The sequence below is a fragment of the Dipodomys spectabilis genome, unplaced genomic scaffold (genome assembly GCF_019054845.1).
Source record: "Dipodomys spectabilis isolate Male_0828 unplaced genomic scaffold, ASM1905484v1 ptg000032l, whole genome shotgun sequence".
Classification (NCBI taxonomy): Eukaryota; Metazoa; Chordata; class Mammalia; order Rodentia; family Heteromyidae; genus Dipodomys; species Dipodomys spectabilis.
Window position 1 is genome coordinate 30,524,737 of NW_024870709.1, and position 16,307 is coordinate 30,541,043.

At 37.9% G+C, this 16,307-nt stretch overlaps 1 protein-coding gene across 1 annotated transcript in view; it reads right to left on the reverse strand.

Annotated features, from left to right (window-relative positions):
• Window positions 1-16,307, reverse strand: part of Morc1 (MORC family CW-type zinc finger 1) — a 133,238-nt gene that overhangs the window by 74,813 nt on the left and 42,118 nt on the right. The window contains exons 10-13 of the mRNA XM_042676862.1: window positions 15,912-15,982; window positions 13,795-13,859; window positions 11,487-11,630; window positions 10,225-10,379 (exon numbers count right to left, since the gene is read on the reverse strand). Of these exons, the coding sequence (XP_042532796.1) occupies window positions 10,225-10,379; window positions 11,487-11,630; window positions 13,795-13,859; window positions 15,912-15,982 (435 nt within the window). The remainder of the gene's footprint in view (window positions 1-10,224; window positions 10,380-11,486; window positions 11,631-13,794; window positions 13,860-15,911; window positions 15,983-16,307) is intronic.

Sequence of the window (16,307 nt, forward strand, 5' to 3'; positions counted from 1 at the left end):
TAAAATGGGAAGGGAAGGAAAGGGAACAGAGAAGAGAAAGGAGGAGAAGAGGAAGGAGTAGGGAAGGAAGAAATGAAGGGAAAGGAGAAGGGCAGAGAAAACAACTCCTGGAAAATTCACAAATTTCTTCAAAATTAAACAAACAATTATTAAACAACAAATGGATCCAAGAATAAATTATGGGAAAATACTTAAAAGTGAATGAGAATAAAATCATGACATAACAAAATGTATGGACATAGCAAAAACTGTGCTATGGCTAGGATTTATAACCAGACACATTTTTTTTTTAAGCAATGGAGAAGATCTCAAAACAAATGCCTACTTTGGGATCTAGTGTGATGTCCTATGTCTGAATTTGCAGTACTTGGGAGGCTAAGGCTGGGAGGATTGGCAGTTCTAAACTGGAGTTAATAAAATAAATATTACATGTGTATTGCGAAATGCCACAGTAAAACCATTTGAACAACTAAAATACATTTAAAAGATGAGTGACAGGAATGCAAACTCTCTTGTCTGCCCATAGAGAAGGTGAAGGAGTGTGAATATGGTCAGAATGCTTTAGGCACACGCATGGGGATGGAACAATGAAAGATGTTGAGAATCAGGGGAGGGGAATGAAGGAACGTGAGGAAAGGAATATTATATCTTACATATATTACATTATATTATATATAATAAATGCTATATTATAAATATATACTATATGCATGTATGTCTTAATAAAACCTCTTGTAGAATTAACTGATGCTAAATTAAAATGTAGAAAAATAATAATTAAATTTTAAGCCCTCACTTTACATTTGAGGATGTAGAAAAATAAAGGAAAAAAAAAACTTCAAACATAAACCTAACAGAAGAAATGAAGATCAGTATAGAAACAGATGAAATCAAAACTTGGTGAGAAAAAAAATCAATGAAATTAAGCCTGTTCTTTTAAAAAGATAAAATTGGTAAACCTGTGCTAAAAGGACTAAGGAAAAAAAGAGATTTGGGTTCCTAAAATTAGAAATAATACTGACTACCAATTCTACAGAAACACAGAGGATATCCAGATAGACATATGAGCAATGATACCCCCATAAATTAAATGAATTAAATGAAGTGATCAAATTCCAAGAAATACAAATTCTGCCGAGATTAAACCATAAAGAAACAGAAAATTTGAGTAAACTATTAACTAATAAGGAAACCAAATCAGTATCAACAATGTCAACAAAGAAATGCCCTGGTAATCATGATTCTACCAATGAATGCTACCAAATATTAAAATAAAAAACAGAACCATCTGTGATGTGATAATCTCATTTCTAGGAATCTATCCAAAGAAAATTAAGTCAGTATGATTTCATCAGCACTTCCACATTCATCGAAGACTATTCATAACAGCTATGATATGAAATCAACCCAAATGTTCACTAACAGGGGAACAAGTTGAAGAACTAGAGTGAATACACACAGTGGAACACTCCCTGATCTTAAAATGAAGGAAGATCTGTTATTTGCAGCTTCGTACATGTCCCTGGAGGATATTAAATGAATAGGCCAAGCACAGAAAGAAAAATATTGCAGCATTGTAGAACCTTAAGACATCTGAGCTCACAGAAGCAGGAAGCTCAACGATGCTTACAAGAAACAGGGACCAGAGCTAAGGTGGGAAGATGCTGGTCAAAAGAGGAAACAAATCTTCAGTTATATATCTGGTACATAGTTGAGATATCTACTATATGTTGTGGTTAATAACAAGGTATTTGAAAATTGCCTAAAAAGAAAGAGAAAGCAGAGTCTTGAAGAAATGGCTGTATATAGTAAATGCATAGCAGTATGGAAGAAATTCCAATATTTGTCTGCAGATAAACAGTAAAAATGGCAGGCATGGAAAATCATTATTCAACCTTAAAAAGGAAGGAAATTCTGATATATACTATAATATATATGCACCTTGAAAGTAGTAAGTGAAATAGACTAGTACCCAAAAGACAAATATTACACAATTCAACTTGTATGAGTGATTCAAAATCACAAAGATAGAAAGGAATAGACAGAGGGTGAGTTCAGAGGAAACAAGTTGTTCCATAAGTTTAGAATGGCAGTTTTACAAAATGAGGAGTTTACAAAATGAGGAGTATTCTAGAAATGCACGGCAGAGATAGTTAAATAATAGTGTGTGTACTAAATATTTTTGATCTATACATGGTAAATTTATCCATGTCCATTGCCCCACTGTACACAGGGATGGATCTGATACAGACTCAGAGACATAGTGGTTGATGTATTGTGTCTTTCCTTCCCCGTGCAAACCATGACTTTCCATGGGAAAATATGTGCTTTATAACCCAGCGTAGCTTCAACATGGAGCTGAGCATTCTGTACCTAACAAGCACCAAAAATGTTGCCACTATAATTCCTGACAAAATACCTCACTAATGTGTTGTTTGCACTCAAATGAAGGTGAAATAATGTCTCCCCCAGAAAACATTAACTAAAACAGTTAATACAGCACAGCTAACTTACCAGATGAATGAATTTCCACTGTGATCCCCAACACAGACATTTATTTAGGAGTGGGAAAACTAGTAGACTGTTAAAAACACAAGCACATGTTCCTCAAGGCAGCCCTGTGATCACACCATGCTTAAATACTTATACATTATACACATTATGCACATTATGCCTTAATTCACATTCTGCCTGCTATTCCCTCTGGATGGTGAAATCCTTGAAGACAGTAACAGCAAATGGGATCCTATTTCAGTAGCGGATACACAATGCTTCTTTTTTTTTCTTTTTTTTTGGGGGGGGGGGTTGGGAGGTCTTATGGGACTAAATAGTACTAAAGAATTCCTGATTACTAAAAGCCAAAATGGAAAACTCACTAGCCCAAACATTTAAAGACCAGGTTTAATAAAAATTAAACTTGCTTAAAATAATAATAACAATATACAAGGTGATATAAGGGCAAAAAAATCAAATAAAAGATTTTGAGAGAGAATGTATTCTTGCTAACGTCCAATGTAATACTGACTCCCTTCCTTCAGCCAGAAGTGGTTCCAACATACACAATTTGCACTTGTAGTTGTCATGGTATTAAAACAGAATTTCCACAGAGTGGACTCTGGAGACCAGGAAGTGTTCCAGCAGCCTGGTAAACGCAGCATCTGGAAGGAGGGCTTCAGTTTCTATTTTCTTATAGGTGTCAGTCTTTAAAAGACTTATACAACTACTTGTAATACATGAGTTCCAAAACAATAGTGAAGACTGACAAAGGAAGTTGGGTGTGTACTGACAACTCCAAATTGCATGTGCAAGGGAATAGGCTTGAACATATACATGTGCAAAAATTCCTGTCCAACCTGTTCTATCTAGAAATGATAAAAATCAACAACAATCATTTATTGTTTCAGGTTGACCTTCACTGAGTAGCATATAGATAGAACTTTTTAAAAATATGGTTTCATAAATTGGTGTATTCCTGTGTCTTATTGAAAGGTTTTAGATTGCCCTTTCACCTATGTATGAATAAAAAGGCAAAACTTAAGAAGCAATTGACTTTTAAAAATAACATTTAAAATGTTTCCATCCATCTGTGAAACAAGTCATATAGATAACTAAGTAATTTATTGACCCCAGAATGATATTAGCTTAATATCCCCAAGACAGGTTGATTTAAAATTACAGTTTGCGACTGTAAAAAAGTAAATAGCTGAAAGCTCACAGCTAATATCCACAGTTGTGAAAGAATACATATTCTGAGGCCTTTGTTTGAAGAATCAACAAGACTGTTAAACTAATTGGATTATTCGGCATTAATGCACATAGGATGAAAGTCTCCATTTCTGAAACAAATCTCTCTAGGAGAGAAAAAACAGTGAAAAGTTAGCTTATGGATACCTATATACGGAATACTTTATTCCAAATGTTGCTGATGCTTACATTTACCTGATTAATTTTCTGAGAGCTGTTTAAAACTAGCAACTACATACTACATTTTTTTCTCAAATATAGTAAGGAAAAGGGACATTCAGAGATGTTACCTATTGAAAAAAAGAGAAATGCAGCATCCTCCTAGATAGCCTTCATTCAGAGCATGTGCAAAACCAACCAGGCCATCCTTTTTTTGGGGGGGGTGGGGACTGGGAAGGTGGCTCAGTGGTAGAGCACTTGCCTTGCATGCATGAGGCCCTGGGTTCGATTCTTCAGCACCACATAAGAAAAAAGAAAAAAACCAGAAGTGGTGCTGTGGCTCAAGTGGTGGAGCGCTAGCCTTGAGCTGAAGAGCTGAGGGACAGTGCCCAGGCCCAGAGTTCAGGGCCCACGACTGGACCTCCCCCCCAAAAAAACATCCTTTTGCCCAGAGGAGAAGGAAGAAAGTCCCACAGTAAATGATCAAAGCCTAGCTTTGATGGTCTCCATCACAATAAGGAGATCTAAAATTGTTTTTTTTTTGTTTTGTTATCTCAAAGCACCAGGCAAATGATAAGACAGAAAAGGTACTTAAATCTATTTCCTTCCTTCAGATGGTCTATATTTAGGTTGGTGATATTGTTTTTTGTTTTTTGGTTGGTTGTGGGGGCTAGAACTCTGGATCTGGGTGCTGTCCCAGCGCTAGCTCAGGCTAGCGCTCTACCACTTGAGCCACAATGCCACTTTCAGTCTTCTGCTGGTTTATTGGAGATAAGAGTCTCATGAACTTTTCTCCCCAGCTTGCTTTGAACCATGATCCTCAGCTCTCAGCCTCCTGAGTAGCTAGGATTACAGGCGTGAGCCACCGGCACCCTGTGATGATATTGTTTTGAAAGACCTCCTGAGGAAAGTAAGCAAGAGGTCATCTTGATTAAAATATTGCCATATGCATGTATGAAACACCATGGTGAAAATCCTTTGAACGATTATGATTCACTAAAAAAAGTAATGAATTGTAGGAATGTAAAGCAGGTCCTGCCTGAGGTGTGGGTCCTAGTGGAAGAGTAGGAGAGTGAATGGGGTGGGTGAATGGGGTCAAAATACTTTATATGCATGCGTGCAATGGAAGAATGAAGCTTCTTGCTAAGGGGGAAGGGGGCAGGACTGAGAGTGACAGAGAGAAGGAGCACATGGCATGCATAGACAGACGTCAAAATGGAATTAATTGATAACAGCAAAAGAATGTAAGGGGAAAAAAAGAGTTTTGCCAAAACGAAAAGGAAATGCCGTTGCGAGGAAAGTGATTACTGTTTTCATTTCATGCAAAAGCTCTAAGGTAAAAAGTTCTGATGGATGCACAGTAATGGAAATGTACCTGAATGTCATATTTGTAGATCTGAAAATGGCATGTACGTTAGCATAATTTGAAAAAGACCTCTCAATAAATAGCTTTGGGGGGAAAAGTCCAGTCATTAAACATAACCCTCTCTTCTTTTCTACAGGGCACACAAACAGGCTAGTGGAGAGGATTGGGAGTTCCTGCTCAAGTGTAACAAAGGAATATCAAATGGTACAAAATTTCAAATGAAATAGAGGTCCTAGACTTTTCTGGACAGGTGAGATCCTCTAAGAACCTTCAATGAAAATTAAAGTCATCATGATAAGTACAATCAGAAGACAAAGGAAGCACACGAACTGTTGACAGTAGTGATTCCAATCATCAGGAAAAAGTAAATGGATAAAACCTAAGAATATGATTTTTCCCAATAGAAGTAAACCAGTGAACTCTTGAACCATCATCCAGTTATTGGTAGGAGTTGACATGAATTGAAGATTTTACATAGAGCATACATTTATGCCTCATAACTAATTACATGGAGTGTCTATGTCATATCTGAATGTTTTCATTGTCTCTGTTTCCTCTCACATCAAGTTCTTACTCAAAGAAATTTTGAACACTTTAGAATTCTACTGCATCTGTCAAACTGAATTTACAAATTAGTAATGGGTAACCAAATTGTATATAACAGGATGCTTTTCTTTGTTGAAATATTAAAACTAATAAAATAAAAATCTCATAGGATTACAGTAACTGTTTTTGGAACCTCTATGGGATTTGATCACTGATCACTAACTGCTAGTGTTATTAATGAGAGACAATTATTGGAGAATGCATGGCTCCCAATGAAAGAGACATCTTAATAAAATAGTTTGTAGAGGGTGCACTTCTTGGTATCTTCTCACTCTAACCTCACAGGGGTCTTGCTAACACCGCTTATATAATGGCATCAATCTCAGTCATGAGGCCTCTGTTCTCATGACTACTAATAATCTGCCCCCCAATCCCTGCCCCAAGATCCCTCTTCCATAGAGCATTCCCTCAGAGTCAGGATTTGATATCTGTTTTACATGCGCGAGCGCGCGCACATACACACACACACACACACACACACACACACACACACACACACTTAGAACATAGCACTCTGATAGATTGGCAGTATCCACACAGGGTGGATCATGTCTGATTTCTTAGTCCTAGGGCAAGCACAGCTTAACAAATCAAAGCACACATGAGAAATAAACAGGTTTAACAGGAAGACATATTTCTAATAGAGTGGAGTAGAGATTCATGGACCAATTCAAGAAGCTATCATTTTCCTTCTCGTGGGAGGCCCTTGCTCAAGCTTAAATGGCATGAGATTGAAAGGATTTCAGTGACCAGACCAAATGATTTTTAGCCTCTGTGTGAACCAAAAGACCTATGATTTAAATTCTGTGGGCAAGGTTATGTTTCTAACACCATAGATTTCATTTTAGCACATCAGTTCAATTCAGATCCATTCTGGAGAAGTTTAGTAAACACATTTCTACCTAATTGGTTCTGTTCAAATCAAAATTTTATTTGCTATTACTGCCATCTTTTCTTTCTCCTCTCCCTACTCCCCAAAGGTAATGAATAATATTGCCATTTTATTGTAAGGATGCATAAAGTTTCAGAAAATGCAGCAGACAGTGAGGAGAGGTCAGACTCAGAAAAGAGAAAAAATATTTCTGAGATCCTTAGCATCAACTGTGCCAAAAGTAAATGCAGATAGGATAAATGACACGAAGTCATTACCTCTCCATTTCCCTTTCTGCTGATTTGATTCTTACAGGGCCCCATTTTCCATGGAAACAGATCAGACTTACAGCAACATAAAGATTGCATCTTTTATTTATAAGGCAAAAAACCTACCCAAATACTTTTTATTAAAATTGTGTGCCCTGTAGTACTGGCTTTCAGAGTATTAATCAAGTATTAGGCAACTTTTGTCATTCCTGTAGGAATTAATAAGCAAAAACCTTGAAGGTCAATCTCCTCAGAAGTTACTGAGTCTATTAGTTCTGACACTGATTATTTGATTCAGTTTGAAGTTTGGGGTGAAAGTTTGAGAGACATACTCCCTATCTGTGTTTCATTCCCTCCTTCCTTCTAGGAGAATATCTTTGTGAGATTAGCTTCTATTGATAAATTAATTTGCAGACAATTGGGGGATTAGGAAAACAATATACTATTAACCATTAATAATAAAAGTGCAAATATAACACTAATATTGAACCCTATCACTAGAGAAGATATTGAAAAATTAGGCAGAAGCCAGGCACTGGTGGCTCACACCAGTAATCCTAGCTACTCAGGAGGCTAAGATCTGTGATTAATGGTTCAAAGCCAGCCGGGGCAGGAAAGTTCATGAGACTCTTAACTCCAATAAACCACCAGAAAACTGAAAGTGGTGCTGTGGCTCAAGTGGTAGAGCACTAGCCTTGAGTTGAGGGACATTGCCCAGACCCAGAGTTCAAGCCCTATGACTGACCCCCCCCTCAAAAAAAATTAGGCGGAAGCTGGGTGCCAGTGGATCATGGTTCAAAGCCAGCCTAGGCAGGAGACTCTCATCTTCAATAAACTACTTAGAAAAGGCCAGAAGTGGCACAATGGCTTAAGTGGTAGAGACCTAGCCTTGACCAACAGCAGCCCAGGGACAGTGCCCAGGTCCTGAGTTCAAGCCCCAGGACAACACCCCCCCAAAATAAATAAATAAAGAAAGAAAGAGAGAGAGAGAGAGAGAGAGAGAGAGAGAGAGAGAGAGAGAGAGAGAGAGAGAGAGAGAGAAGAAAGGATAAGGACAGTGAGTTACACAGAGTTGGTAAGGGTACTGCCAAATGACACCCCAGAGTGGGTGGTCAAACAATTTGGGGTATGTACTCCCCTAGGAAGAGGGAGTGAGAGAACTCTATCTCTAACCAGCACCTTGACTCTCGCAAGTGTGCCATATGGAGGTCGTTTCTAAGTCCTTTACAGTTAATGCTTTCCTCCTTCTAAGGACTTAATTCCATATTGTAGGGATGAGGATGACAAGGACAGGATTACAAAGAGACTATGAAAAGATGAGGGAAATGCATACTTGTAAAGTGCTTAATCTTTGCCTTTTGTACTATTTTAGCATTTAAAATCCATAAAGAGAGCCAGGTGCTGGTAGCTTATGCCTTTAATCCTAACTACTTCTCATGATCTGAGGATCACAGTTGAAAGCCAGCCCAGGAAATGAAAGGAAAAGTCTGTGAGACTTTTAATCTCCAATTAACCAGCAAAAAGCCAAAAGTGGAGCTGTGGCTCCAGTGGTAGAGTACCTGCTCCAGTGAAAGAGCCAAGAGAGTGAGAGGCCCTGAATTCACGCTCCAGTACCCTGTTCAAATAAAAAAATAAGATTCTGATTTCTATTTCACTAAGCTAATATTATGTGTTATGCTACATCTTTAGCTAACCGTGGCAATCAAGGTTCCTATATTGAGTATCACTTGAAACGTGACTCTGAGGAAGGAAGAAATTGCATGTACAAAAAAGTATGCTTTATAAAATGAGAGAGCAGCTTTTCAAACATGAATGTGTACCGAAACAAATCACTCAAAGATCTTGTGAGGAGGCAAGTCTGCTTTCCTGCAGGCTCCATGTGGTGTGGGTATTGATGCTGGGCCACAGAGCACACTGAGTGGGTTTTATACCATGATCAGAAAACCCATTTTGGGCAGAGAACCCAGTCCTTTAACCTCATCCTCCTCTTGTTTCTATCCCTGAGTTCCTGACCTCTTCCCTCTGTCTCACTGGTAAGAAAACTTTAGGTTCAAGGAGAATGGATCCAAACAAGGAGCTATCACTCTAAATTGACAATCTCAAACATAGTAAGAACAAGATTTAAGTTGTCCTTTGGCAAGAAACATGTCATTGATATGCATGAATTATGCAAACTTAATGCAAATCATTAAAAAGGTATATAGTTGCTTGTCTAATGTAGCTGCTTGCCTAAATGAAACCCTATGTCCATATAACTTAAAAACAACTGCTTATTTAACACTCAGCACACTATCTTGTCACTGAAGTCTCTCAGGGAAGTGAGGTGAGCTAAGTAGATCCAATTTTCCCACATACCTCAAATTATCTTTTAGGTTTCCAGAAACTTTTTTTTTTTTTTTTGTCGCTCGTGGGGCTTGAACTCTGGGCCTGGGCGTTGTCCCTCAGCAATTCAGCTCAAGGCAAGCGCTCTACCACTTGAGCTACAGCGCCACTTCCGGTTTTCTGGTGGTTTATTGGAGATAAACCACCTGCCTGGGCTGGCTTTGAACCACGATCCTCAGATCTCAGCCTCCTGAGTAGCTAGGATTACAGGTGTGAGCCACCAGCGCCCGGCTCAGAAACATATTTATTTTAGTTATTCTTCTTTTGAAATCTTTTTTGAAGTAACATATTCAACAAGTGATTTTATATATATATATGTGTGTGTGTGTGTACATATATATATATATATATATATATTAATAACGATGTTACTACATTGCTGCTTAAGTGTTTGTCTACAATTACTCCAGGGTATTATGAGAGAAGTGTTCTTAGAGGTCTATGAGGGACTGTGTGCTCCAACACAGTGGCATCTCAGGGCATCTTTGGAGAGTTTCTCAGTCTATCTGGAATGACATTCTCTGCTGCTCCTGCTCTGTGCTCTTTTCCTATAATTTCTGATCGCCTGCTTTATTTTTTGAATGATATTCTGGAAAAGCTTCTGAAATGGTCTCCCTTCTTTTCTGTTTATTTGTCGTGTTTTTTTCCCTTTTGTCTTTTGTGGTGCTGAGGATTGTACCTACAGCCTTGTGCAGGCTGGGTAAATGCTCTTAACACTTAGTTCTACATCCAGCACCTTACTTATGGTTTTAAGGCAGGGATTCTCCTCATTTCAGCTTAAAGACATCACAAAGGGTAGTTTCTTACTATGACCACAGAATACTCACTCATTCCAGTGTCCTTACAATACTGGATCAAATACTGTCCCATGACTTTTAGTAGATGGTCATATTCTTGAACATTAAGAAATTCTTGTTTATTATGGGATAGTTCCATGATCTCCAAAGGTATGTTAACAATTCCAACCACACCTGCACCAAGTCTGAGGGAATAAACACATACATAAATTGTGTACATGTTGGCTGAAGAAAAATAAAAACAACATACAGAGTTGCCATTTGGAATAACTTCTTTCCAGAAAATAAGTTCACCATTTCATCTAGATTGTGTGAAAATGAGCAAATTATCTTATAATTTTGTTTCATTATCATAAATCTAAAGTCATCTTGTCAATCTTTTTATAAATGGAGAGAGCCTTTCCTTACCTATTAATAATTGCTAGACTCAAATAAAACACAGCAATACCATTCAAAAAATAAACAAAATAAAGTCATCCTTGGTTGTTTGGTTCCATCATATAAAATCATATCAGCATATCATTGTTCAGTTAATACAACTCTTTTTCTAAACCTATGACTTTGCATGGGAATCAGGGTTTGTGGGAAAGGGAAGAGGGGGGAGGCAGGGGAATTTTAGCTTAAACTCCATTAGCAATGCAATAAACTGCAAGAAACTGGCTAGATGTTCTTAACGGTGTGGGTCAAGGTCATATTTTTGTCTCCCATTTAATCTGTCAGGCTAGATTTCTCTTTGTGGAGGTCACTGGGTGGCAATGATTTCTACTAAGAAAACATAGGCTTTCATTACCTCTGAGAATAATAGCAGGTATCTGACTGTTAGCCTAATTAGCAAGAGGATTGTGAGAAAACTCGGCCCATTTTTGTGGTGGCAAAATACACATAGGATTTTGTGTGGTTATATAAACTTGTTCTGAGAGAAATCAACCAGTGATCTAACGCTTACTCCAATGCCCTTACTTTGATGCACCAATTATATCTTCGCAAATGAGAGCCCTTCTCTCTCATTTTTAAATTGGTAAAATAGTAGAAACCTGAACAGATGATACAAAGAGTGGAAACATAGCAAGCAATTCAAGAAATTGAAATCTGTTCCCCTTTTAAAGTGTGTTTTTTTTCCTTAGAGCAAGCACACAGCTTCATTAATACTATAAATTCAGCCTGTTAATTCCTTGACAGAAAGAGACAGTTCATGCTCTCATTATGATGACCCAGTCATCTTTCCCACAGACAGAATCTCACTTCAGCCTCCCTCTTCCCATGTGTGTGTCAGAAAACAAGACTATACTTACAAGGACTTCAGTTTCAACTGTGGGCCCACTTTCTCATGCATTTTGATCAAACGGTTGTTACTGTAAATGAACACTCCAGCTTGGCTTTGGTTTTCTATGTTTACTCCAAAGAACAGGGAAAGTGTTCTTGATTTTCTTAATTCTCTAGAGTTATATTTAAAAACAAAAGTTATATTAAACTTTTCATTGAGTTGAGCACTGGTGGCTCAAGCCTGTAATCCTAGCTACTCAGAAGGATGAGATCTGAGTTGCGCAGTTCAGAGCCAGCTTAGGCAGGAAAATCCATGAGACTCTCTCTTATTTCCAATTAACCACCAGAAAACCAGACTTAGCTTTGTGGCTCAAAGTGGTAGAGTGTGGGGCTGGGAAGGTGGCTCAGTGGTAGAGAGCTTGCCTTGCATGCCTGAGGCCCTGTGTTCGATTCCTCAGCACCACATAAGCAAAAAGAAAAAAGCCAGAAGTGGCGCTGTGGCTCAAGTGGTAGAGCGTTAGCCTTGAGCTGAAGAGCTGAGGGACTGTGCCCAGGCCCAGAGTTCAGGCCCCACAACCGGACTCCCTTCCCCCCCCCCCCAAAAAAGTGGTAGAGTACTACCCTTGAGTAAAATGAGCTCAGGTACAGTGTTCAGGCCCTGAGTTCAAGCACCATGACTGACAAAAACAAACAATTTTTCATTGAATCAAAATAATAGGTCTAACACTGCTAATTATTAAACCCAGAAGATAAGCATTGAAGGATTGATATATCCAGGATGGTATGTATATATGGATATATTGGATAATATCTCTTTCCAACCAAGTATTCTGCATTAATATAATGTAAAAAAGAAAAACACAACTATACCAGTCAAACACAAGCTCTTATTGATTCAGAAGCCAAGTCCGCCAATTTAAATTCACATAAATCAGAAAACACCAAGAGTTCTGAACTATTAAGTAGTCTGATACAGTACATACATCACCATGTTATTTTTATGAAAATTTATCACTTACAAACTTTCAGGTATTTCCAATACTAGATGTCATGTCTACCTTGCAGAAAGTTCTCAAGTTTATAAATGCGCTACATAGATTAAAATGAGCCAAAGATATTCTTTAGCTTTCTTTCTAACCTTTCCCAAAAATTGGAGGTAAATAAAACCAATAAAACAAGTTTACTAGGGCAATAGATATGAACTCCTGTCTTTCTGACTCTGTCCTTCCACACTATGTATTAAATGACTTTCCACTGAAAGTATAAAACAGAACTTGAGAATTAGCAGGATCTGAAGAAACAGGAGGTGGCTAAGAACTGAGCAAAGCGCCCAAATTTAATTATTCTCTCCTATAAAAACTCTCTCAACAAGAGATATCACCATTTCCAAAGTCTCTCCTGGGCAGCAGTGATTATTTTCAGTTTAACTTGTCTGGTATTTTGTGAGTTGAAAAACAAATCAACTTCATATGTAAATATTTGGGATTTTTTTTGTTAACAGAGTCTTGCTATTTTTATTTTTTAATGGTATTTTTTATTGTAAAGGTGATGTATAGAGGGGTTACAGTTATGTAAATCAGGTAATGAGTACATTTCTTTTATTTCCTTTTTTGTTTTTTGGTCCATCATGGGGCCTTAACTCTGGGCCTGGGCACTGTACCTCAGCTCTTCAGCTCAGGGCTAGTGTTCTACCACTTGAGCCACAGCACCACCTCTGGTTTTTTCTGCTTATGTGGTACTGAGGAATCGAACCCAGGGCCTCATGCATGCAAGACAAGCACTACCACTGAGCGACCTTCCCAGCCCTGAGTACATTTCTTTTTGAATAGTGTCACCCCTCCCATATTTTTACCCATTTTTTCCCCTCCTGACCCCACCCCTCCTCTCCCAAGTTATATAGTTCATTTCCAACATAGTGTCACTTAATTAGATGTAAGTGATACAGTTATTTGGAATATTATTTCCTATGTTAAACTTTAATCTACCATATACAAGAGGAAACTAGAACCAACCCTTCAGGATTTAAATGAAAAAGTACAGTGAATTTGTTTGGTGATCCTATGGGCAGATCACCTCATCTAGATATTGTCACCTAAACTGCCCAACATTTCTCTTTGCATCCTACCCATGTGTACACTTGCCACTATATGCTTTATAAACATCTGATATCCCTTATCTCAGTTGGAGAAACACGACTCTGCTAGGATTGACATAATGAGATGTTACAAGCCAAAAGAGAAGCCATCACCATGACCATGAACGCTGCCTACTTAGAAATCAGAATTTGTTTTAATGCAGCACAGAGGGTCCTGGTATAGAGAAAATCTTCTGTCTTACCTCTGTTTCTCTTTAAGATTCTTACGCTTTGCTTCTACATCTTCCAAAGCTTTCTGTAACACATTCTGGAGAAGTGCATTTGGTCAAGAGAGAAAATAAAACTATTGGATCAGCAAAGGTGAGCTATTTTATTATCTAGACAGTTCAAGAGTAACAATAAGAACTCACACTGCCTAACACAACTGACCACAGCTGACACTCCATAGGTTCTGGTAGACACTCAAGAGTTAAGAAGACAAATCAAATCTCTACCCTCTGTTCTCTTCTGACATATATTCAAATTCTTCTCTGCCTTTAAAAGAGAATTTTTATTCCCTTTACTGGTAAAGTGACTTTGCAACAAACAATATAAAGATCTGGGTGACTTGTCCAATTTATCTGGGCTTTAAGTTTTGTCTGTGAAAACAACAGATGCTCAAATGTATGGCATAATTTTAAAAGATCAAGTAATTAGTAAATTTCATTAGCAGTCAAAAAAAACAGCCTCCTTGGTACAAAGTTCTGGATACTTCTTCCTAGTACCCCCCAAACCTTTCTATTATGGGATGCTTGGGTTTCTTTTTTCCTTTAGAAAAGCCCCAATGCCAGCCAATAGTCTCCCTAATCTACACTTTAATTTGATACATTGTCTCACTACCTTATTAAGCTCTAGCCAGACAGAAAAGGAATAACTTGTTACTACTGTCTTTACAAATAAGAATAGACTTTGAGTAAGTTTCACCCACTTAGGTGAAAGACAGGGACCTCTTTTGATGGAGACAACACTGACAGAATACCATTTCACTGTCTTTTAAGTAAAAGAACACGAGAAATAGTGGGTAAGTATTTTCATTTCAAATTCTACTGCCTAGGAGCATTTAACAGGTCAAAAGTCCAGGTCATTCTGCTCTGCCCTCTTCTTTGCATGAAAGTGGACGAGGGTTCTTCAGAACAACAAAGCAAGCTGCTCAAAGCCAGGCCCACCTTTCCTGGAAGGGCACTGAGCGCACCCACCAAAGAGACATTGAGAGCAGCAGGCTAAGGCAAGAAGAAAGCAACAGTGTGACCTATTAGAAACAATGTCTCCCTCCACTCTCAAATAGAGTAGGCAAAGGGTATTGATTTCTTAGAGACAAAATAGGGGGAAAGAAAGTTAAAACATAAAAAAATCAATAACAATAAGATAGGTTTACCTTTAGCTTAAAAATAAGTAAAAAGCAGAAAGTAAGAGTCTGGAGAAAGTCATGATTTAGCTTCGATTTGGGATATTACACACATTACTCTGATTTCATTCCTTACACATGCCTGTTAGGCAGAAGACTGTCAGACACAGCCCTGGTCCTTGGAAAGTTTATGTGCAAATTATTGAGTAAGGTTCATATATTTACTCTATGGAAGGGGATAAAAGGAAGCCTTTTCCTGCTCATCTTTTTGTACAGCAACAAATAAATATGCTGCCCATGATTTGCCATATTTTTGGTGAAAGTTAGCAAACTTATAATATATACCCTGCAGCAATAGTCTTTTTCTCTTAGCTGCAATGTTATAATTAATAATAATAGTTCTGTCTTAATCATGGGTATATTGCAAGGATTATAGAGAATGTTTATGAACTGTATGAAGCAACTCATAAGAAAAGAGCTTTGGAAGCCTGAAGCACTGATATTAATATTCATAATTATGGAATGTAATTCCTAGTTCTAGAAAGCAAGATTGCTTATTACTCTTCTTCTTGCCTTTGCCATTTATGTGCACACATGAAGAGCTGTAATTTGAATAGATATTTTCAAGGAGACTTGCTAGGCTAGATTTTGTTTTTAATCTGCTAGCTTTTCATTATTCTCTTCCTTTCTTGCATTACTTTCCTTTTCAAGGAAATTTGTTGCAATGCTCTTTTGCACTGTTCCAAATTTACCACACGTTCTGTTCTTCTTTGCACTCCCCAGGCCCTCTTGTTGGCTTTCCTCTTTCTCTACATTCATCTATCTAGTCTATTTACCTGTGATAAAAACAACTTAATCTTCTGAGGTCACCTGTGCTTACAAGTTTAGGAAGCAAATGGTAAGAGACAACTAGGCCCTGGGAAAAGTTAATGACACTGTCAGCCATTTAAGAAGATGATTCTTTACATGTCCTACCTTGGCAGAAGGCAAAGAAATCATGTTAGGCTGGCTTGTTTTGATTTGTGCTTCTTTCAACTCAAGTTCAGCTGGAAGCAGAGGCAACAGTTATAATGCAGTGAAATCCTTGCAGGCAATTTTTGGGGGTGTGTTTTCTATACTTGGAGCCATAACCAATAAGGATAATAATCTCAGACAACCCTATGTTCTCTTTTTTGTAGTTTTTTGCATTGTAAATCTTCTTTCTGTTGAGATCCCTCGGGGCCATGACAATTTATAGGACATAAGTTTACACTTATAAATTCACACGTGTAAGTCAACCTTTGGCTGACTGAAAATGCTCCAAAATGAAGGCACTCCTGCTCCTCCCAGAAGACTGGGAAAGGGCACAGCCTTGTCTCTGCTATGGGAAAA